The sequence below is a fragment of the Leuresthes tenuis genome, unplaced genomic scaffold, assembly GCF_036924035.1.
Source record: "Leuresthes tenuis unplaced genomic scaffold, fLeuTen1.0.hap1 SCAF_11, whole genome shotgun sequence".
In the NCBI taxonomy this organism is placed as follows: domain Eukaryota; kingdom Metazoa; phylum Chordata; class Actinopteri; order Atheriniformes; family Atherinopsidae; genus Leuresthes; species Leuresthes tenuis.
Window position 1 is genome coordinate 16,029,682 of NW_027325365.1, and position 23,325 is coordinate 16,053,006.

Here is a 23,325-nt window from a genome sequence, read left to right on the forward strand (position 1 = left end):
GATTCAAGACTTAACTAAAAAAAGCATGAGTGAAGCACATAAAACTAGGAGTAACAACAATTCAGCACCAATTCTCCGTTACCCAAAACAGCAAATGGGCGTAAAAGACTATCAGTCCACAAAGGATAAAGGGACTAAATCACTTAAGGCTGGTGTATGGCGACACCGTGAGTTGAGTTACACAACAACAAACACATCTCAAAAATCAAGCTTCAAACAGTGAATTTAAAACATATAAAAAGAAAATACTGTCTTTCCTTCCATAATTTTTTATCTAAATAAATTCCATGACTGATTTTTACTCATTTGGTGTTACAGGTTTCTATAGATTACTGTAATATTGAGTTTGATGCATCATAACTTAAGAGGCATGTCTGTTGAGTAGAAATTCTAACATTTCAATGTTTTTTTAGTAAAGCAGTCCCAGCAGCCTGTTTCCTTTTAGTTTTGTTTTATGTTTCCAAACATTTGATTTTACCCATTGCAGCACTGAATACCTGCATTAAATTCACAGTTTTAAACTTGTTTAAATTCTAACTTAAAAACTGTTCTGGTCATTAATTTCAACAACAAGTGCAAGGAAAAAAATCAGGGAGCAACAATGCTATAGGAACATCAGAAAAGGACATACTACTATTATCAGTTCTACAGTAAAGTGATTCCTGATGACTGGAGTTGTTTCACCTTAGTAGAACACTACGCCTGTTGAAAAAGACATAAAACCCAGCATTACAACCTCAGCTGACTCTATTTACAGATAAAAAGAAAGATTTATTTCCAATTTACTTGTTTATTTGTTTGTTTGTTTAATTTGTCTAAATGCAGAGTCAGGATTCCTTTGTTGAATAACAAATGGGAAGTTTGCACACACACTGGCGACATTGCAAATAAGCAACTTCATTAGATAAACTAATGTCAATATAAAGACACAAACAGATAATTACCTGCATGGATATCTACTTCAAACTAAGATTAGACAACTACCTCGAAGAGCAAAAGTCAGTTAGAGTATGCTGTGCATGGCCAAAAAGAGTGGACAAAAGTGGTGTCATTTAAAAAAAAAAAAAACAGAAGTAAAGCTATTCCATAACAACAGCTCAATCGACTCTTTCAGAATTTCATTTCTTCATTGACCATACAACGTCGACACACTGGTCAAAATGTCTGTGACCACATTGTTAATTCAAAATGTTACCATGTAGTTCAAGAAATATTCAGAAACTTTAGCATTGAAGAAAACATAAATCACATGACAGTTTGACATGTGAAATGAAGAAGGGACTTCTGAGATTCAGTAAGGAATCAAACTAAAGCACCTCAGTGGAACTGACCATGTCAACTCATTTGTAAAAAAGGCTAAGAAATCCTCAAATTATATATTTTCCATTGAAGCATTGTTCAGGTGATACTCAGAAGGGTTTGACTGCATATTCAAGGGCCTTTTTCACATAGACCCATTTACAGCCATTGTCTACCTGTGGCTGTTCTCTGAGTTTATAACAGAGTATTATGTCTTATTGAGCAAGAGGGGATGTTAGTATCACATGTATTGTTTAAAGTATGTCAAGTAATTTTCATTCTAAGCAAAAACAGGGTCTCCTGGTAGTCTTCTAAGAGGTCAGTGCATGGAAAGCCAAAAAACTAGCTTGGCTGAAAACTGGCTTAGTTGTATCCAAAGTAAGATCAGGTTGATCAAAAGTGACCATGCTGTCAGATGATCATTAAGCCTTCTTCAGTGACAGATGGAAAGGCAACTACAGTACACTTCCCAAATAAGCAAAAAAAAGGAACAAAAAGTACAACCATCAGAAGAGTTGTCTGAAGACCAACATCTTGGCAGTCTCAGACGACAAGAAACAGTCTCAAAATTGCTTCAATGAGTCCATAATTGGGATAACTAATACAAGACTTTCACTGAGGAAGGTGAAGAAAACAAATACAAAACAAACAAAAAAGACTCATCATAATGATGCCAGAGAAATGTTGATGTAAGTGAAAGATGGATATGAGGACTGATAGAAGAGACAATGAAACTTCAGTTTATCATTACACGAGTGAAACATGTTTGAACATTTGTAATTATTTTGCCAACCCTAATGATGGACACCAGGACCACATTCAAAATATCCCGACTAGGTAAAGAAACTTTCCATTTTCAAAGATGTCACGCATCATATCCCATCTTCGTATATGATCCATACTGAAACAAACTAATGGAGCCAAACAAACGTTAATACTTTCTAAGAAAAAAGAATAGCAGATGTGGACTTTTTTTCATTGATAAGGGCACCTGAACTGAGCGTCTCACTTTCCAGGCATATTAGACATTTTGGAGCATTGTTAAATCAAGCTAATTAAATGAAATCACTTATGTGTGACATGATTTCATGTAGGCTTGCATTCATCGTTGACCATGAACTACTGAGAATAGGTATGTTCAGTCTCTGCAAACTGTATTACTGTTAATGTTTCTATCATGAAGATAATATAGATATAGTACCTCCCAAAAAACCTTGGATTGTCTCATCAGGCCAACAATTAAAGAACATATCATCATGTATCAATAATAAAAATGTCACCCTGAAGCTTCCAGGAAAACATTTGAAAATTATACTGGAAAAACAAAGTACTGAATTGTTTCCTTTCAAAATATCAATAAAAGACCAAAAGAGAAGCATGTATGACACCATCTTCTTCATGATATATATAAATAACTATATATGCTCAAAGCAGGGAGGGAAAATATAATAGTTACAATAGCTAAAATTAAAGTTTTTGAAAGTTGTAGTGTAATGGAGAATGTTTACTTAAAGTAACCCTCACACAAACCATTCCAAAAGGAAGTTGATGTGGATGACTTGCAGATAGCATGTAAAGGGAAGCATATTTTTATATAGGCATGCCAGATCTTTTCATTTAGAACTGGCTGCACTTTTAAGCTTTTATGATAAAAAAAAGATATAAGATATACACAAACTACTCATACCTGTGGCGAAACCTTTAAGTCTCCAAACACATCATCAAAGTCTGTTGGACTTTTCTTCAGAGTCTGGTCAGCAGGCAGCGTGTTGTCATTGTAAGATGATACAAACTTAAAGTCACTGGTTCTGGATCCTGTTGTCAGGTACGCGTCATAATTGTAAGTGCTGCGTAAAGTCCCTGTGCCGTCAACATCTGCGTAATTAGGAGGGAGATAAGCGCTGGGGATGGCAACTGCTCCATCAAACAACAGTCTGGGCTTTCTCCTGCGACAAAACCTCACACCCAGGATGATGATGATGAAGGTCAGAAAGAAGGTGGACACAGACACCAGCGCGATGATCAGGTAAGAGGTCAGTTTGGAGTTCTTCTCATCATAAGATATATCCTTTAGTTCTGGCACCTCAGCCAAGTTATCAGAAATAAGTAAATACATGGCACAGGTGGCAGACAGAGAGGGCTGTCCGTTATCTTTCACTGACACAATAAGGTTCTGTTTCATGCTGTCAGATTCGGAAATGTCCCGCTGTGTCCTGATCTCTCCGCTGTGGAGGCCAATACTGAAAAGTCCCGGATCAGTGGATTTGACTATATGATAGGACAGCCAGGCGTTCTGTCCAGAGTCCGCGTCCACTGCTATCACTTTGGACACCAGAGAGCCTCCATGAGCAGCTTTGGGGACCAGCTCGGTCATGAAGGAGCTGCCCTCCGGGGCGGGGTACAGTATCTGAGGAGAGTTGTCATTCACATCCGATATGAACACACTGACGCTCACGTTGCTGCTGAGAGGAGGAGAACCGTTGTCTCTGGCCATCACGTGGACTTTAAATCTCCTGAACTGTTCATAATCAAACGACCTCACAGCGTGGATCACCCCCGTGTCTCCGTTAACAGACAGATAGGAGGACAACGGGGCACCGTTCACCTCACCAGGTAACAGAGAATAAATCACTGTACCGTTCTGTCTCCAGTCGGGGTCTCGAGCAGTAACGGAACATAAAGTGGAGCCAGGTTTGTTATTTTCACTCACATATGCGCTGTAGGACTGTTCTTCAAACACAGGTGGGTTGTCGTTGACGTCAGCAACAGATAACTGAACAGTTTTAGAGGAGGACAGAGGTGGAGAGCCCTCATCAGTGGCAGTGATTGTAATGTTGTAATCAGACACTAGTTCCCGGTCTAGCTGTCCTGTCGTCACCAGAGAATAATAGTTTTTAATAGAAGGAACCAACTGAAAAGGGACGTTTTGCTGAATGGAGCAGCGAACCTGTCGGTTATTCCCAGAGTCTCTGTCCTGCACATTAATGATGCCCACCTCTGTACCGGGTAATACGTTTTCAGGTATGGGGTTAGTCAGTGATTTTAGAAATACAACTGGGGGGTTGTCATTCATATCCATAACCTCAATTAATAAAGTTGCATATGACGCCAATCCCAAACCATCTTTAGCGCTGATTTGTATTTCGTAGGACGATTTCTTTTCATAATCAATAGGTCCCGCCACTTTAACGTCTCCCGTTTTGGGATTCAAAGTAAACACTTGGTTTTCATCTGAAACATGGTCAAACCCATAAGTAACATCACCATTTACCCCTTCATCTGCATCAGTGGCACTCACAGTAAGAACAACAGTGTCTACAGGAGAGTTTTCGGGCAGATTCGCTTTATAGACAGTCTGACTGAACACTGGTACATTATCATTAGCATCCAGGACAGTTACGTGGATGACTACAGTGCCGGATTTCTGAGGAGATCCACCATCAATTGCGGTGAGCAACAACGTAATTTCTCTTTTCTCCTCTCTGTCTAATTCTTTTTCTAACACTAATTCACCATATTTTCGTCCAATGCCTTTTGTCTTAACATTTAATTTGAAATAGTCATTTTGTTGGAGTAAGTAGCCCTGAACAGCATTATCTCCGATGTCTGCGTCGTGTGCCTCATCGAGAAGAAAACTTGCACCTTTAACTGCTGATTCCCGAATTTCTAATTTCAGTGATTCCTCTTTGAACTGTGGGGAGTTATCGTTGAGGTCTTGAACGCGAATATTGATGCGATGAAGCTCTAAAGGATTTTCCAGCACGACCTCCTGTTTGATAACACATGACGGTTTTTTCTCACAAAGACCTTCTCTGTCAATCCTTTCTTGAACAATCAACTCTCCAGTGATAAGATTAACGCCGCAGTACTGAACGCTGTTATCCTCTGTATCAATACGGGCCTTGCGAGCTGATAATCTACTCACTTCAAGTCCTAGATCTTTAGCGATATTCCCAATTACGGATCCTTTTGTCATCTCCTCCGGAACAGAGTAGCTCATGTCTCCATTGACGGAATGCAGGGAGATAAAAATAAAAGCAAGGCCGCAGTGCACTGCAAATACTCCGTAACCCATTATTGGTGCAACAAAGAAAACATGTAGAGTAACCCGATAACTGAGAAGATCAAATATATCAACAGTGTATTCCTTTCAATAAACTGAATAAATGTCCCATGACATTCAGACACGAGGCGCTTTAGACAACTGAAATACAACAGGAAAATGAAGCTTTGAATTCGCTGACGCACAAGGAGGAGAATGACCATCCCTTCTCGTTTGCTGGTATACACTGACACCATGAGTATTTGTTAAGTTACAACAAGGCCACTGGATTATATGTATAATAAAACACAAACAAAAAGTGAATTACAGGTTAAATTATGTTCACACCAATTACAACATTTCTTTAATATATCTCCCAAAGTGGAGAAAATAAAAGCCCACCCCAGGGTGAATGAACAGTAAGAAGCAACAAAGTTTCAAGCTTTCAGAGAAGATGGAATACCCATGTAAAAATCTGCAGGCAAAATGACAACTCCTTACAACCAACAGATTATGGTTAAAGCCTAAAACTTTCTCAATGTGAGGAAACACGGTTAAATACTGAATCCTAAAATTCAGCACAATGTAAAGTTTGCCGAGGCTGAAAGTATTTTTACATGAATTCTGACTTGTTTCATAAATCTTAATATCAAACAATTACTCAAAATCAGGTAAAAATCAGTGGCAATAGGGAAAAATAAATATAGTTTTATAAATGGAATGAACTGTTGCTTTAGTGCATATTTCACGACTTTAACATTTGGAACATGTTAAATCATGTTGACAGTGATGAACAATTTCTAAAATGTTAATAGAATTTAAACTGCAACGTTTAATAGAAAAGCATCAATAGGCTGAATAACTTCCAAGATTACACTACATTTATAAAGTTGTTGTTTAAAGATGATCATGCTGAGGTGGATGTATTTCCTAATGTAAAGTATGATATGACTATCATAAAACACTCGGACATCTATCAAAGAAAGAAACCAACAAATAGAAATCGATGTAAAAAAAAAGAAGAACCTTTTGATTTAAGTCTGTCGAAAGGAGATGCGATATGTGAACTACTGCAAACAATGTTAATCTAAAAAAGGATTAAGATTTATACATTTAAAAGAAAATAATACATGAGCAGCAATTCCAGGGATACAAGACTCGTAAAAAAAAGCTAAACAGAGACTCCAAATTGCTCTGATACAATGACAGTAAGAATTAGTTTCAAAATGAGGTCTCCAAAAAAGACGCTTTCAGTTAAAGAATAGAAGATAAGAGTCAAAAATAATATTCTTGTTGAAAGGTCAGACAAAAAAAAAAAAAAAAACTAGATGAAAAAATGACATCTATTTTAGGATCTATTAAAATGCAATATTATGTTTGACAACATATCACATAATTTATCTGAAAGTATGTTCAAAACCTGTGAAAGTCAGCATCATGGACAGAGAAAGTGGAAGAAATGCAAAATATAGTACATGCAAGAGAAAAAAATATTTGGTATGATTCTTTAAATTACGTTTGAGTAAACTGATATTAATCGCAACTTATTTAACTTCATATTTTTCCAATGAGTTAAAACTGTAACAACAGCAAACAGGGGGGAACTATTTCAGTTAAAGTTGGATCCAGTTTCAGAACAGAAACTTGAACCATTCAGATGACTGGTACAACGTCACATAATACAAAACCTTGTAAATGTTAGAGTCATATGTGTGACTCCAACTGTTCTCTCAAAACCCAATTTTAAGTTTAATGAGATAACAAGGAGCTATGTCAGTCAAGGAAAACTCAAACTAAAGTAATCTTACCATGTTGAAGTAAAAAGGTAAAACAGGACTGATGCCTACCTCAGGGAAACTATCATGATCTCCAAACACTTCAGCAAAGTCTGATGGACTTTTCTTCAGGGTAAGGTCAGCAGGCAGCGTGCTGTCATTGTAAGATGATACAAACTTGAAGTCACTGGTTCTGGATCCTGTTGTCAGGTAAGCGTCATAATTGTAAGTGCTGCGTAAAGTTCCTGTGCCGTCAACATCGGCGTAATTAGGAGGGAGATAAGCGCTGGGGATGGCAACTGCTCCATCAAACAACAATCTGGGCTTCCTCCTGCGACAAAACCTCACACCCAGGATGATGATGATGAAGGTCAGAAAGAAGGTGGACACAGACACCAGCGCGATGATCAGGTAAGAGGTCAGTTTGGAGTTCTTCTCATCATAAGAAATATCCTTCAGTTCTGGCACCTCAGCCAAGTTATCAGAAATAAGCAAATACATGGCACAGGTGGCAGACAGAGAGGGCTGTCCGTTATCTTTCACTGACACAATAAGGTTCTGTTTCATGCTGTCAGATTCGGAAATGTCCCGCTGTGTCCTGATCTCTCCGCTGTGGAGACCAATACTGAAAAGTCCCGGATCAGTGGATTTGACTATATGATAGGACAGCCAGGCGTTCTGTCCGGAGTCCGCGTCCACCGCTATCACTTTGGACACCAGAGAGCCTCCATGTGCAGCTTTGGGGACCAGCTCGGTCATGAAGGAGCTGCCCTCCGGGGCGGGGTACAGTATCTGAGGAGAGTTGTCATTCACATCCGATATGAACACACTGACGCTCACGTTGCTGCTGAGAGGAGGAGAACCGTTGTCTCTGGCCATCACGTGGACTTTAAAACTCCTGAACTGTTCATAATCAAACGACCTCACAGCGTGGATCACCCCCGTGTCTCCGTTAACAGACAGATAGGAGGACACCGGGGCACCGTTCACCTCACCAGGTAACAGAGAATAAATCACTGTACCGTTTTGTCTCCAGTCGGGGTCTCGAGCAGTAACGGAACATAAAGTGGAGCCAGGTTTGTTATTTTCACTCACATATGCGCTGTAGGACTGTTCCTCAAACACAGGTGGGTTGTCGTTGACGTCAGCTACAGATAACTGAACAGTTTTAGAGGAGGACAGAGGTGGAGAGCCCTCATCAGTGGCAGTGATTGTAATGTTGTAATCAGACACTAGTTCACGGTCCAGCTGTCCTGTGGTCACCAGAGAATAATAGTTTTTGATTGAAGGAACCAACTTAAAGGGGACGCTTTGATGAATGGAGCAGTGAACCTGTCGGTTTTTCTCAGAGTCTCTGTCCTGCACATTAATGATGCCAACTTCTGTACCAGGTGATGCATTCTCAGATATCAGGTTAGACAGAGATTTTAAATAGATAAGTGGAGCATTGTCATTTATGTCAGTGATGTCTATAATCACTTTTGCTTCAGAAGAGAGGCCATAACCATCTTTTGCTTCTATCATTATTTCGTATTTTGATCCTTCTTCATAATCTATGTCACCTGTTACAATTATTGCTCCTGTTTTCTGGTCGAGTGAAAAAATTGATTTTGATTTGTCAGAAAGTCGGCTAAATTCATAGATAACTTCTCCATTTATACCTTCGTCTGCATCTGTTGCACTTACTGTTAGCACTGGAGTGTTTAAAGGTGAGTTTTCCGGTAACCTTGCTGTGTATACAGCCTCGGTAAAAACAGGGGAGTTATCATTAGCATCAAGCACAATGACGTGGATCACCACAGACCCGGATCTCTGAGGTGAACCACCATCTACAGCTGTGAGCAATAATTTCAGCTCCTTCTGCTCCTCTCGGTCTAACTCCTTATTCAAAACCAGCTCCCCATATTTACTACCAGAACTCGAGGTCTGAATACTGAACATAAAGTGTGGGTTTTGTTGCAAAATGTAGCTTTGAATGGCATTCTGGCCGATATCTGCGTCATGTGCTGCATTTATACGATACCTAGCTCCTTTACCAGTAGACTCTCTAATTTCTAGCTTAACTATATCCTTTTGGAAGATTGGTGCATTGTCGTTTATATCCTGCACCTGCAGAGACAGTCGGTGTAGCTCCAAAGGATTTTCTAACAGTAAGTCGAATTTTAGAACACATGTAGGCTTTTCTGCGCAGTGCTCCTCTCTATCTATTCTCCCTGCAACAAATAAATCTCCGCTTCTAAGGTTAATTCCACAATATTGTTTGTCTTTTCCTTCCATGTCAACACGAGCTTTACGAGCAGACAGTTTCCCCACGTCCAGTCCGAGATCCTTGGCAATATTTCCAATAACAGATCCGTGCTTCAGCTCCTCTTGTACGGAATAGCTCAGGTCTCCGTATGCGAAGGGCAGCACAACAAAGAAAAATACAAAGCCACAGCTTTGGAAAAGACAACATCCACGCATCATCTTTGAACAATGAGATATTGGTTTAAAATGATACAATACGTTTTAAACTCAATGTTTTGCTCTCTAAACCTTTGTCGGCAGGTTTTAAGACAGGATAGGAGCGGTCTATCCAAATGATGACTCGTGTGCAAAGCTTGCTGAAATTTTGACTCCTATGCTGGTCGATACTGACACCATGAGTATAAATGATATATAACAGTTTCTCAGAAACACTCACAGTCTCCTTTCAGTATTAGCAGATGATTTGCTATTCGTCTTAAAAGAGAGATGACAGCTGAAATCATTCGCGTATGTGTTTTAACGATTAGTAAACAATAAATCCTTCCACACTGACTTACAGATTTCTTACAAATAAAGTCAACATAACTGACTAAACTTTGACAATAGTTACCATTTATTATTTGTAGTCTTACATGCTGCATGCCAAATACTTAAACAATCAGTACACCCACATTTCTCGGTCTCTATATATGATGAATTGTGATTCAAAATATCAGTCAAGAAAATGCAAAAACGGAATAACTGCCTCTAACTTCATCTATAGAGGACCTGAAAAAAAAACTCTAGACAACAACAGTTGACAAATAGACATTAGTTTATCAACGTAAACACATGCCTTTGGTGATGTGTATACTTATTTAATTGATTGATTTTAACATAAAAAACAAGGACTAAATTGGATCGTTCATATAAGATTAAGAAAAGTATATCAAGTCCAGATAATAATAAATGTAAACATAATTTTACTCAGAGAAACATTTGTTTTTCACACACTTAAGCAAGTGTTGTGTTTATTTTGTTTATAGTATCAAAATGTGAATTGGATTAAAGACTTTCGGACACTCAGTAAAACAAATGTAAAAGTAAAAGTATAATCTGAAACTGCTGACGTTTAAAAAAACGATGCATCATAGAAAGGAACAAGTTGCCATCAACAGAGACTAAAAAAAAATAACAAAAGCTTCAGCACCAAGGACAGAGACGAACCTGAATTTATTGAACGTCCCCACAAATCACAGAGCGAGAGAGCAATGATGCTATCTCAATAAATAGTTTCGTTTTGAGGAGGCGTAAAAAAAAAAGACAAACATCGTTTAAATGTTCTGATACTATGACGTAGGATCTCTACTATCTGGCAAATACTTTAAAAACTGAATAAATAAATAAAAACATCACTAGACTGAAGTTAAAATAGTTTTTAAAGTCATATCAGTTAATGTGAGTTCAAATTGAATGAAATGTATATGACATAATGTAAAATAGATATTCAATATATATATATATATAGAAAATTATCAAGATATTTAATTGGCCTGCCAAACTAAAAATGACTAATGAGAAGTATTTAGGTTGAACATGTTTGGACTAATCTAAAGTACCATTAGTCTTCACGAATTTAAAATGAAATTATACATGAGCAGCGATCCCAAGGATGCAAGCAAAACAAAGTCTCCAAATTGTTGTGATAAAATAACTGTAAGAAGTGGAATTTAATTAAGTTCTCCACATAAGACTCTTTTCAGTAAAAACGGAGAAAGTAAGAGGGTGATCTTTTTTCCTGGTCAATAGAAATTTTTCATTATGTTTGACATCGTTACACAAGGATTTCAGTGCCATAATTCATCTGGAAGTAAGTTCAAAACCTGTGAATAGTCAGCACCATGGACAGAGAAAGGGGATGTAATAAAATAGAGATCATTTCCGAGAATAAAACTGTTTGGTAAGATTCCTAAAATGGCCTTTTTTTGTGAATACTTTGCCATTGTCACATTTTGACTATTTGGAAAACAGGGGGCAGTAAACTATTTTTGTTAAAGGTGGATCCGGTTTCAGAACATATTTGAAAGATTGTTTCAAAGTCGCATAATGGGACATGTAAACCTTCCACATGTTGTCCAACAGTCATGTGATGTGACTCCAACTATTCTTTGAAAACTCTCAATTTTAACTTCAATGAGATAAAGGTGAGCCATATCAGTGCCAGAAAACATCAATTCAAGATAAATAATAATGTAAAACAAGACTGTTGCCTACCTCAGTGAAACTATCAACATCTCCAAACACTTCAGCAAAGTCTGTTGGACTTTTCTTCAGAGTCTGGTCAGCGGCAAGCGTGTTGTCATTGTAAGATGATACAAACTTAAAGTCACTGGTTCTGGATCCTGTTGTCAGGTAGGCATCATAATTATAAGTACTGCGTAAAGTTCCTGTGCCGTCAACATCTGCGTAATTAGGAGGGAGATAAGCGCTGGGGATGGCAACTGCTCCATCAAACAACAGTCTGGGCTTTCTCCTGCGACAAAACCTCACACCCAGGATGATGATGATGAAGGTCAGAAAGAAGGTGGACACAGACACCAGCGCGATGATCAGGTAAGAGGTCAGTTTGGAGTTCTTCTCATCATAAGAAATATCCTTCAGTTCTGGCACCTCAGCCAAGTTATCAGAAATAAGTAAATACATGGCACAGGTGGCAGACAGAGAGGGCTGTCCGTTATCTTTCACTGACACAATAAGGTTCTGTTTTATGCTGTCAGATTCGGAAATGTCCCGCTGTGTCCTGATCTCTCCGCTGTGGAGACCAATACTGAAAAGTCCCGGATCAGTGGATTTGACTATATGATAGGACAGCCAGGCGTTCTGTCCGGAGTCCGCGTCCACCGCTATCACTTTGGACACCAGAGAGCCTCCATGAGCAGCTTTGGGGACCAGCTCGGTCATGAAGGAGCTGCCCTCAGGGGCGGGGTACAGTATCTGAGGTGAGTTGTCATTCACATCCGATATGAACACACTGACGCTCACGTTGCTGCTGAGAGGAGGAGAACCGTTGTCTCTGGCCATCACGTGGACTTTAAAACTCCTGAACTGTTCATAATCAAACGACCTCACAGCGTGGATCACCCCCGTGTCTCCGTTAACAGACAGATAGGAGGACACCGGGGCACCGTTCACCTCACCAGGTAACAGAGAATAAATCACTGTACCGTTTTGTCTCCAGTCGGGGTCTCGAGCAGTAACGGAACATAAAGTGGAGCCAGGTTTGTTATTTTCACTCACATATGCGCTGTAGGACTGTTCCTCAAACACAGGTGGGTTATCATTGATGTCAGCTACAGATAAATGAACAGTTTTAGAGGAGGACAGAGGTGGAGAGCCCTCATCAGTGGCAGTGATTGTAATGTTGTAATCAGTCACTCGTTCACGGTCCAGCTGTCCTGTGGTTACCAGAGAATAATAGTTTTTAATAGAAGGAAGCAACTTAAAAGGGACGTTTTGCTGAATGGAGCAGCGGACAAGTCCGTTATTTTCAGAGTCTCTGTCCTGGACATTGATTATGCCCACCTCTGTACCAGGTGACATGTCCTCGGGTATGGGGCTATACAATGATTTCAAACTAATTATAGGTGAGTTGTCATTGACATCCGTTACCTCTATAACTACTGTACAATATGAGGTAAGACCTGGCAAGTCTTTTGCCCGTATTCGCAGTTCAATGGAACTATCCGTTTCATAGTCTATGGAGGCGATGATTTTTATCTCTCCGGTTTTATGATCAAGTGAGAACAGAGAGAAATGGTCATCAGACATATGATCAAAATTATATGTAATGTCCCCATTGGGTCCAGCGTCTGCATCAGTTGCGCTCACTGTAACCACCACAGTATCTAAACGAGAGTTTTCAGGCAGACTGGCTTCATAAACGTCCTGACTGAACAAAGGGGCGTTATCGTTAGCATCCAGCACAGTGACGTGGATGATCGCAGTACCTGATCTCTGTGGAGAGCCACCATCTCGAGCTATTAGTACTAAATGTAATTCTTGCTCTTGCTCTCGATCTAACTCTCTCACCAACACCAATTCGGAATGTTTTCGTCCACTAACATCAGTATTTACATTAATGGTGAAATGTTCATTTTTCTGTAAATCATAGCGTTGCACAGCATTTGCGCCGATATCTGCATCACGGGCTTCTGTCAGTAAGAATTTCGCTCCTTTGACCGCTGATTCTCTAATTTCAAATGAAATCAATTCCTCGCTAAACTCCGGGGCGTTGTCGTTTATATCTTGCACGTGGATACTGATGCGCTGAAGCTCCAGAGGGTTTTCCAGAACCAACTCCTCTTTTAAAACACAATTCGCCTTTTTTCCACAGAAACTTTCCCGGTCGATCCTGTCAGTAACAATCAAATCTCCAGTGCTGAGGTTAATATCACAATACCTTTTATCATTCTTGTCGGTGTCAATTCGAGCTTTACGTGAAGCAAGAGTAGCACTAGCCAGACCAAGATCTTTGGCAATATTTCCTATCACAGACCCTTGTTTCATCTCCTCTGCGATGGAGTAGCTCACGTCTCCGTTCGCAAATTGTAGGCCGAAAAAAAGCAAAACACAAAAGCCATTCACAGAAAATCCTTTGCAAAATGTATTCGTCATGATCGGCCAGACTTCCATCATTTTCTGGTCAATTATTGAAAAGATTACTTCATTCGTTGTGGTGAACTACCAAAATATAATCACAATGTTGGCTTGTTGTGGCGTCCTTTACCCTGAGACACGCCACAACACAATGACGCCTGGTAATGATAGAAAAGAATGGATGAAGCGACAGACACTTTGAGGATTTCTTGGTGTACAGTGACACCAAGAGTTACAACAAGTTACAACAGTGCTGACTCAAACAAGCTGACAATTTCACAGGCTGCGTGAAGATATGAATTTTTTTTTCTGTTTCATTCAATTTTTTTATTTATCTTTAGATAATAACAACATCTGGATAATGGACAGCTTTATCTCATTAAATGGCCAAACGGGTTGTGATTATCTTATATATTCCAGAGTGTGTCGAGCTCCTAATGTTATTTGATGACAGAGTACTTTATCTCCATGTATTTATTTTCAGTCTTTCTTTGAAGCAAATGTGTTTCTAATACAGCAAAATACACACCTCAACAACTCAAAGCTCTAATTGAATTTTTCTTTTTTTTTTTATAAAAAAGCATGACTATTACAACTGAAATACAACATACAGGAATATTAATTCAAAGTGCAAAAGTGAGAAATGATCATGCCATGAACCTATACTGAAAAAAGTGAGGTTAAAAACTGATAGCACACACTGCACAGCATTCAGTATCAACCATCTCATATACAGGCTTAAGGGGAGAGTAGCATGACCCCTCTGCCTCACAGTGAGTTGTAAAGAAGTTACCAAGCTTTTGATAATATGTAAACAAAGAGAGCCATACAATGTTTCTGAAGTGAACACATAGTTGGAAAGCATTCACTACTAAATCAGTATTTAATATCTCAAATCTAATTGTACGACAAGAAGATGTTTCACAAGATCAATGGTTGCAAAGTCCAGTAAAACTCTATAAAGTCTATGGTCAAGGCACAAAACAGATTGTCCTTTTTGAGAACTCTCAAAGTCAACTTATCACAAGAACCATTGATGTCTTCCTGCAATAGACCCATTGAGAGCATTCTTAGTCGTGGGATCTTTGCATGTACGTCAAGAGCTCTGTGGGTAACACAAATGTGTTGCAAAGCGTAAAAAAAAATATGCCCTGCAGATTTCAAGCCCCCACCTCTCTGTCACATAAGACATCGACAACTCTTGTTGTAAGCTGGAATACACCATGTGGGCAGGGTGTGATATCTCTTACAACACCCATTTCAACCTGCTCATGAACTGTTTTAACATCTCCCCTCAGGGAAAGAACACAAAACCATCAAAGCGTGCACTTCAGGACCGATGAACAGATATAGCTTTACCACACTGAAAACACACCTTTAAAAACCATAGGCAGCTATAATAATATGCACTATATCATTTGCTAATCTATCTATTCTTTTTTTTTTTAACATTGTTGTGCAGTAAGTCAGAGTTAAAGAATTTTAACATATTTCTTCTTTGCAGATCTGGCATTGAATTTGCTGTCATTCATGTGCTTGTATAAAAGTGAGGGTGTTGTGTCGGTATGCAGATGCTTTAGAGATTGAAGTTTTTTATATGCATAGCTTAAGCTTAATTTCAAGTAATGCATCTGAATTTCTTTGAGTATTACATAATGAAATTAATCTTACATCAACGACAAATTTAAGTAATAGTCTTGGGTAACATTTACCAATACACTGACATTCCAAATCAATCTAACTTGAAGACAAACTATGAAAAAATAATGTAACAACATTTTGAAAACTAGACTAGACAATCCTCTGGAATAATTGAGATGGGATTGCTGAAAATTCCTGTCTCGGTCCCTTTCTTAATTACTGGTCAATTTAAACTAAATTTAAGTATTTGGGGGTTTATTATCGGTTAAGCTCTGAGTGTCTGTACAGTCAGAAAACTGTCTATGATTTTTGAGTGGCGGTTGATGTTGATATGGTGAGGTTCAATGCAACGTTTTATTTTGCTTAGACTGAAAATTCAGTTAGAATTTTAATTTAACATCTAAAACTCATGATATCTTTGTCACTGTGAACCCTGCAAAGCTTTTCACAATAACCGCAATGTGAAATATGTTAAAATATTTTTATATAAAAAACACTCTTAAGCGATTTGAGTCAAATTTTAGCTCTGATAATCCCATCCAAGCAAATCGGTATGGATTCTTTTCAGTAAATAGTCGTTTCGTACAGTAGAGTCCATTACTTTGGAACCCGTGCAGGGTATATGGAAAATGTAGGATTATTGATTTTAAAAGTTATATTGTGATAGATAAAACGGATTTTGACAAGGATATTTTAAACAAAAAGCCTATAAGTTTACCAAGTAAGGCTGAAGTAATTCCAGGCTGACAAAAATATCTTAACATCATATGTTGAGATGACCTAAACTGACAACAGTTAGCATATACCATATGACCTACTGCAATTTGGAAAGAGATGGAATGAATAAAAGATATCAGATAAGTGTTAAATAGGCTATCTTCTAAGGCTGTAGAAAACCAAATCTAATTTGAATAACTAAATTAAAATAGTTGTATTCACAACATGAGGGTGGCCTACCTCAGGAGAAACATCACTATGAACAAATGCATCATCAAAGTCTGTTGGACTTTTCTTCAGAGTCTGGTCAGCAGGCAGCGTGTTGTCATTGTAAGATGATACAAACTTAAAGTCACTGGTTCTGGATCCTGTTGTCAGGTAGGCGTCATAATTGTAAGTGCTGCGTAAAGTTCCTGTGCCGTCAACATCTGCGTAATTAGGAGGGAGATAAGCGCTGGGGATGGCAACTGCTCCATCAAACAACAGTCTGGGCTTTCTCCTGCGACAAAACCTCACACCCAGGATGATGATGATGAAGGTCAGAAAGAAGGTGGACACAGACACCAGCGCAATGATCAGGTAAGAGGTCAGTTTGGAGTTCTTCTCATCATAAGAAATATCCTTCAGTTCTGGCACCTCAGCCAAGTTATCAGAAATTAGTAAATACATGGCACAGGTGGCAGACAGAGAGGACTGTCCGTTATCTTTCACTGACACAATAAGGTTCTGTTTCATGCTGTCAGATTCGGAAATGTCCCGCTGTGTCCTGATCTCTCCGCTGTGGAGACCAATACTGAAAAGTCCCGGATCAGTGGATTTGACTATATGATAGGACAGCCAGGCGTTCTGTCCGGAGTCCGCGTCCACCGCTATCACTTTGGACACCAGAGAGCCTCCATGTGCAGCTTTGGGGACCAGCTCGGTCATGAAGGAGCTGCCCTCCGGGGCGGGGTACAGTATCTGAGGAGAGTTGTCATTCACATCCGATATGAACACACTGACGCTCACGTTGCTGCTGAGAGGAGGAGAACCGTTGTCTCTGGCCATCACGTGGACTTTAAAACTCCTGAACTGTTCATAATCAAACGACCTCACAGCGTGGATCACCCCCGTGTCTCCGTTAACAGACAGATAGGAGGACACCGGGGCACCGTTCACCTCACCAGGTAACAGAGAATAAATCACTGTACCGTTTTGTCTCCAGTCGGGGTCTTGAGCAGTAACGGAACATAAAGTGGAGCCAGGTTTGTTATTTTCACTCACATATGCGCTGTAGGACTGTTCCTCAAACACAGGTGGGTTGTCGTTGACGTCAGCTACAGATAACTGAACAGTTTTAGAGGAGGACAGAGGTGGAGAGCCCTCATCAGTGGCAGTGATTGTAATGTTGTAATCAGACACTAGTTCACGGTCCAGCTGTCCTGTGGTCACCAGAGAATAATAGTTTTTGATTGAAGGAACCAACTTAAATGGGACGCTTTGATGAATGGAGCAGTGAACCTGTCGGTTTTTCTCAGAGTCTCTGTCCTGCACATTAATGATGCCAACTTCTGTACCAGGTGATGCATTCTCAGATATCAGGTTAGACAGAGATTTTAAATAGATAAGTGGAGCATTGTCATTTATGTCAGTGATGTCTATAATCACCTTTGCTTCAGAAGAGAGGCCATAACCATCTTTTGCTTCTATCATTATTTCGTATTTTGATCCTTCTTCATAATCTATGTCACCTGTTACAATTATTGCTCCTGTTTTCTGGTCGAGTGAAAAGATTGATTTTGATTTGTCAGAAAGTCTGCTAAATTCATAGATAACTTCTCCATTTATACCTTCGTCTGCATCTGTTGCACTTACTGTTAGCACTGGAGTGTTTAAAGGTGAGTTTTCCGGTAACCTTGCTGTGTATACAGCCTCGGTAAAAACAGGGGAGTTATCATTAGCATCAAGCACAATGACGTGGATCACCACAGACCCGGATCTCTGAGGTGAACCACCATCTACAGCTGTGAGCAATAATTTCAGCTCCTTCTGCTCCTCTCGGTCTAACTCCTTATTCAAAACCAGCTCCCCATATTTACTACCAGAACTCGAGGTCTGAATACTGAACATAAAGTGTGGGTTTTGTTGCAAAATGTAGCTTTGAATGGCATTCTGGCCGATATCTGCGTCATGTGCTGCATTTATACGATACCTAGCTCCTTTACCAGTAGACTCTCTACAATATTAATCTGTTTATTTCCAATAACAGATCCGTGCTTCAGCTCCTCTTGTACGGAATAGCTCAGGTCTCCGTATGCGAAGGGCAGCACAACAAAGAAAAATACAAAGCCACAGCTTTGGAAAAGACAACATCCACGCATCATCTTTGAACAATGAGATATTGGTTTAAAATGATACAATACGTTTTAAACTCAATGTTTTGCTCTCTAAACCTTTGTCGGCAGGTTTTAAGACAGGATAGGAGCGGTCTATCCAAATGATGACTCGTGTGCAAAGCTTGCTGAAATTTTGACTCCTATGCTGGTCGATACTGACACCATGAGTATAAATGATATATAACAGTTTCTCAGAAACACTCACAGTCTCCTTTCAGTATTAGCAGATGATTTGCTATTCGTCTTAAAAGAGAGATGACAGCTGAAATCATTCGCGTATGTGTTTTAACGATTAGTAAACAATAAATCCTTCCACACTGACTTACAGATTCCTTACAAAGAAAGTCAACATAACTGACTAAACTTTGACAATAGTTACCATTTATTATTTGTAGTCTTACATGCTGCACGCCAAATACTTAAACAATCAGTACACCCACATTTCTCGGTCTCTATATATGATGAATTGTGATTCAAAATATCAGTTAAGAAAATGCAAAAACGGAATAACTGCCTCCAACTTCATCTATAGAGGACCTGAAAAAAAACTCTAGACAACAACAGTTGACAAATAGACATTAGTTTATCAACGTAAACACATGCCTTTGGTGATGTGTATACTTATTTAATTGATTGATTTTAACATAAAAAACAAGGACTAAATTGGATCGTTCATATAAGATTAAGAAAGGTATATCAAGTCCAGATAATAATAAATGTAAACATAATTTTACTCAGAGAAACATTTGTTTTTTACACACTTAAGCAAGTGTTGTGTTTATTTTGTTTATAGTATCAAAATGTGAATTGGATTAAAAACTTCCGGACACTCAGTAAAACAAATGTAAAAGTAAAAGCATAATCTGAAACTGCTGACGTTTAAAAAAAACGATGCATCATAGAAAGGAACAAGTTGCCATCAACAGAGACTAAAAAAAATTAACAAAAGCTTCAGCACCAAGGACAGAGACGAACCTGAATTTATTGAAAGTCCCCACAAACCACAGAGCGAGAGAGCAATGATGCTATCTCAACAAATAGTTTCGTTTTGAGGAGGAGTAAAAAAAAAGACAAACATCGTTTAAATGTTCTGATACTATGACGTAGGATCTCTACTATCTGGCAAATACTTTAAAAACTGAATAAATAAATAAAAGCATCACTAGACTGAAGTTAAAATAGTTTTTAAAGTAATATCAGTTAATGTGAGTTCAAATTGAATGAAATGTATATGACATAATGTAAAATAGGTATTCAATATATATATATGGAAAATTATCAAGATATTTAATAGGCCTGTCAAACTAAAAATGACTAATGAGAAGTATTTAGGTTGAACATGTTTGGAATAATCTAAAGTACCATTAGTCTTCACGAATTTAAAATGAAATTATACATGAGCAGCGATCCCAAGGATGCAAGCAAAACAAAGTCTCCAAATTGTTGTGATAAAATAACTGTAAGAAGTGGAATTTAATTAAGTTCTCCACATAAGACTCTTTTCGGTAAAAACGGAGAAAGTAAGAGGGTAAAGCAATATTCTTGTTCAAACATGGTGATCTTTTTTCCTGGTCAATGGAAATTTTTCATTATGTTTGACATCGTTACACAAGGATTTCAGTGCCATAATTCATCTGGAAGTAAGTTCAAAACCTGTGAATAGTCAGCACCATGGACAGAGAAAAGGGATGTAATAAAATATAGATCATTTGCGAGAATAAAACTGTTTGGTAAGATTCCTAAAATGGCCTTTTTTTGTGAATACTTTGCCATTGTCACATTTTGACTATTTGGAAAACAGGGGGCAGTAAACTATTTTTGTTAAAGGTGGATCCGGTTTCAGAACATATTTGAAAGATTGTTTCAAAGTCGCATAATGTGACATGTAAACCTTCCACATGTTGTCCAACAGTCATGTGATGTGACTCCAACTATTCTGTGAAAACTCTCAATTTTAACTTCAATGAGATAAAGGGATCTATGTCAGTGCCAGAAAACATCAATTCAAGATAACTAATAATGTAAAACAAGACTGTTGCCTACCTCAGTGAAACTATCAACATCTCCAAACACTTCAGCAAAGTCTGTTGGACTTTTCTTCAGAGTCTGGTCAGCGGGAAGCGTGTTGTCATTGTAAGATGATACAAACTTAAAGTCACTGGTTCTGGAGCCTGTTGTCAGATAGGCATCATAATTATAAGTACTGCGTAAAGTTCCTGTGCCGTCAACATCTGCGTAATTAGGAGGGAGATAAGCGCTGGGGATGGCAACTGTTCCATCAAACAACAGTCTAGGCTTTCTCCTGCGACAAAATCTCACACCCAGGATGATGATGATGAAGGTCAGAAAGAAGGTGGACACAGACACCAGCGCGATGATCAGGTAAGAGGTCAGTTTGGAGTTCTTCTCATCATAAGAAATATCCTTCAGTTCTGGCACCTCAGCCAAGTTATCAGAAATAAGCAAATACATGGCACAGGTGGCAGACAGAGAGGGCTGTCCATTATCTTTCACTGACACAATAAGGTTCTGTTTCATGCTGTCAGATTCGGAAATGTCCCGCTGTGTCCTGATCTCTCCGCTGTGGAGACCAATACTGAAAAGTCCCGGATCAGTGGATTTGACTATATGATAGGACAGCCAGGCGTTCTGTCCGGAGTCCGCGTCCACCGCTATCACTTTGGACACCAGAGAGCCTCCATGTGCAGCTTTGGGGACCAGCTCGGTCATGAAGGAGCTGCCCTCAGGGGCGGGGTACAGTATCTGAGGAGAGTTGTCATTCACATCCGATATGAACACACTGACGCTCACGTTGCTGCTGAGAGGAGGAGAACCGTTGTCTCTGGCCATCACGTGGACTTTAAAACTCCTGAACTGTTCATAATCAAACGACCTCACAGCGTGGATCACCCCCGTGTCTCCGTTAACAGACAGATAGGAGGACACCGGGGCACCGTTCACCTCACCAGGTAACAGAGAATAAATCACTGTACCGTTTTGTCTCCAGTCGGGGTCTCGAGCAGTAACGGAACATAAAGTGGAGCCAGGTTTGTTATTTTCACTCACATATGCGCTGTAGGACTGTTCCTCAAACACAGGTGGGTTGTCGTTGACGTCAGCTACAGATAACTGAACAGTTTTAGAGGAGGACAGAGGTGGAGAGCCCTCATCAGTGGCAGTGATTGTAATGTTGTAATCAGACACTAGTTCCCGGTCCAGCTGTCCTGTGGTCATCAGAGAATAATAGTTTTTAATAGAAGGAACCAACTTAAAAGGGACGCTTTGCTGAATGGAGCAGCGGACCTGTTGGTTATTCTCAGAGTCTCTGTCCTGCACGTTAATGATGCCAACTTCTGTACCAGGTGATACATTCTCAGGTATGAGGTTAGACAGAGATTTTAAATAGATGAGTGGGGCATTGTCATTTACGTCAGTGATTACTATAATCAAATTTGCTTCAGAAGAGAGGCCATAACCATCTTTTGCTTCTATCACCATCTCATATTTTGATCCTTCTTCATAATCTATGTCACCTGTTACAATTATTGTTCCAGTTTTCTGATTGAGAGAAAAAAGCTTTCGTGATTTCTCAGGAACTTGGCTGAATTCATATGAAACTTCTCCATTTATACCTTCGTCTGCATCTGATGCACTTACTGTTAGCACTGGAGTGTTCAAAGGTGAGTTTTCCGGTAACCTAGCTGTGTATACAGCCTCGGTAAAAGCAGGGGCGTTATCATTAGCATCAAGCACTATGACGTGGATCACCACAGTCCCGGATCTCTGAGGTGAACCACCATCTACAGCTGTGAGCAATAATTTCAGCTCCTTCTGCTCCTCTCGGTCTAACTCCTTATTCAAAACCAACTCCCCATATTTACGTCCAGAAGTCGTTGTCTGAATACTGAACACAAAGTGTGGGTTTTGTTGCAAAATGTAGCTTTGGACGGCGTTCTGGCCGATGTCTGCATCATGTGCTGCATTAATACGATACCTAGCTCCTTTGTCGGCTGATTCACTGATTTCAAGCTTCACGATATCCTTTTGAAAGATTGGTGCATTGTCGTTTATATCCTGCACCTTCAGAGACAGTCGGTGTAGCTCCAAAGGATTTTCTAACAGTAAGTCGAATTTTAGAACACATGTTGGCTTTTCTGCGCAGTGCTCCTCTCTATCTATTCTCCCTGCAACAAATAAATCCCCGCTTCTAAGGTTAATTCCACAATTTTGTTTGTCTTTTCCTTCCATGTCAACACGAGCTTTACGAGCAGACAGTTTCCCCACGTCCAGTCCGAGATCCTTGGCAATATTTCCAATAATAGATCCGTGCTTCAGCTCCTCTTGTACAGAATAGCTCAGGTCTCCGTACGCAAAGGGCAGCACAACAAAGAAAAATACAAAGCCGCAGCTTTGAAAAAGACACCATCCACGCATCATCTTTGAAAAATGAACGATATGGAATACTTTGGTTGAAAATGATACAATCCGTTTTAAACTCAATGTGTTTGTTCTCCAAACCTTTGTCGGCAGGTTTTAAGACAGGATAGGAGCGGTCTATCCAAATGATGACTCGTGTGCAAAGCTGGCTGAAATT

At 39.4% G+C, this 23,325-nt stretch overlaps 3 protein-coding genes across 12 annotated transcripts in view; all 3 read right to left on the reverse strand.

The window, feature by feature from the left end:
* LOC140318082 (protocadherin gamma-C5-like) overlaps nucleotides 1–23,325 on the reverse strand; it is a 259,247-nt gene that overhangs the window by 199,695 nt on the left and 36,227 nt on the right. The window lies entirely within an intron of this gene.
* LOC140318535 (protocadherin beta-16-like) lies at nucleotides 2,981–5,395 on the reverse strand. The gene has a single exon (XM_072396361.1). The coding sequence runs from the start codon at nucleotides 5,372–5,374 to the stop codon at nucleotides 2,981–2,983; it is 2,394 nt and encodes a 797-aa protein (XP_072252462.1). The 5' UTR covers nucleotides 5,375–5,395.
* On the reverse strand, nucleotides 20,745–23,214 carry LOC140318536 (protocadherin gamma-A12-like). Its single transcript, XM_072396362.1, has one exon. It carries the CDS (start codon nucleotides 23,166–23,168, stop codon nucleotides 20,745–20,747), a length of 2,424 nt encoding a protein of 807 aa, XP_072252463.1. The 5' UTR covers nucleotides 23,169–23,214.

What these genes read in the sequence shown, in the direction of transcription:
- LOC140318536 (XM_072396362.1), bottom strand. Translation starts at nt 23,168, where the DNA reads ATGATGCGTGGATGGTGTCTTTTTCAAAGCTGCGGCTTTGTATTTTTC.
- LOC140318535 (XM_072396361.1), bottom strand. Translation starts at nt 5,374, where the DNA reads ATGGGTTACGGAGTATTTGCAGTGCACTGCGGCCTTGCTTTTATTTTT.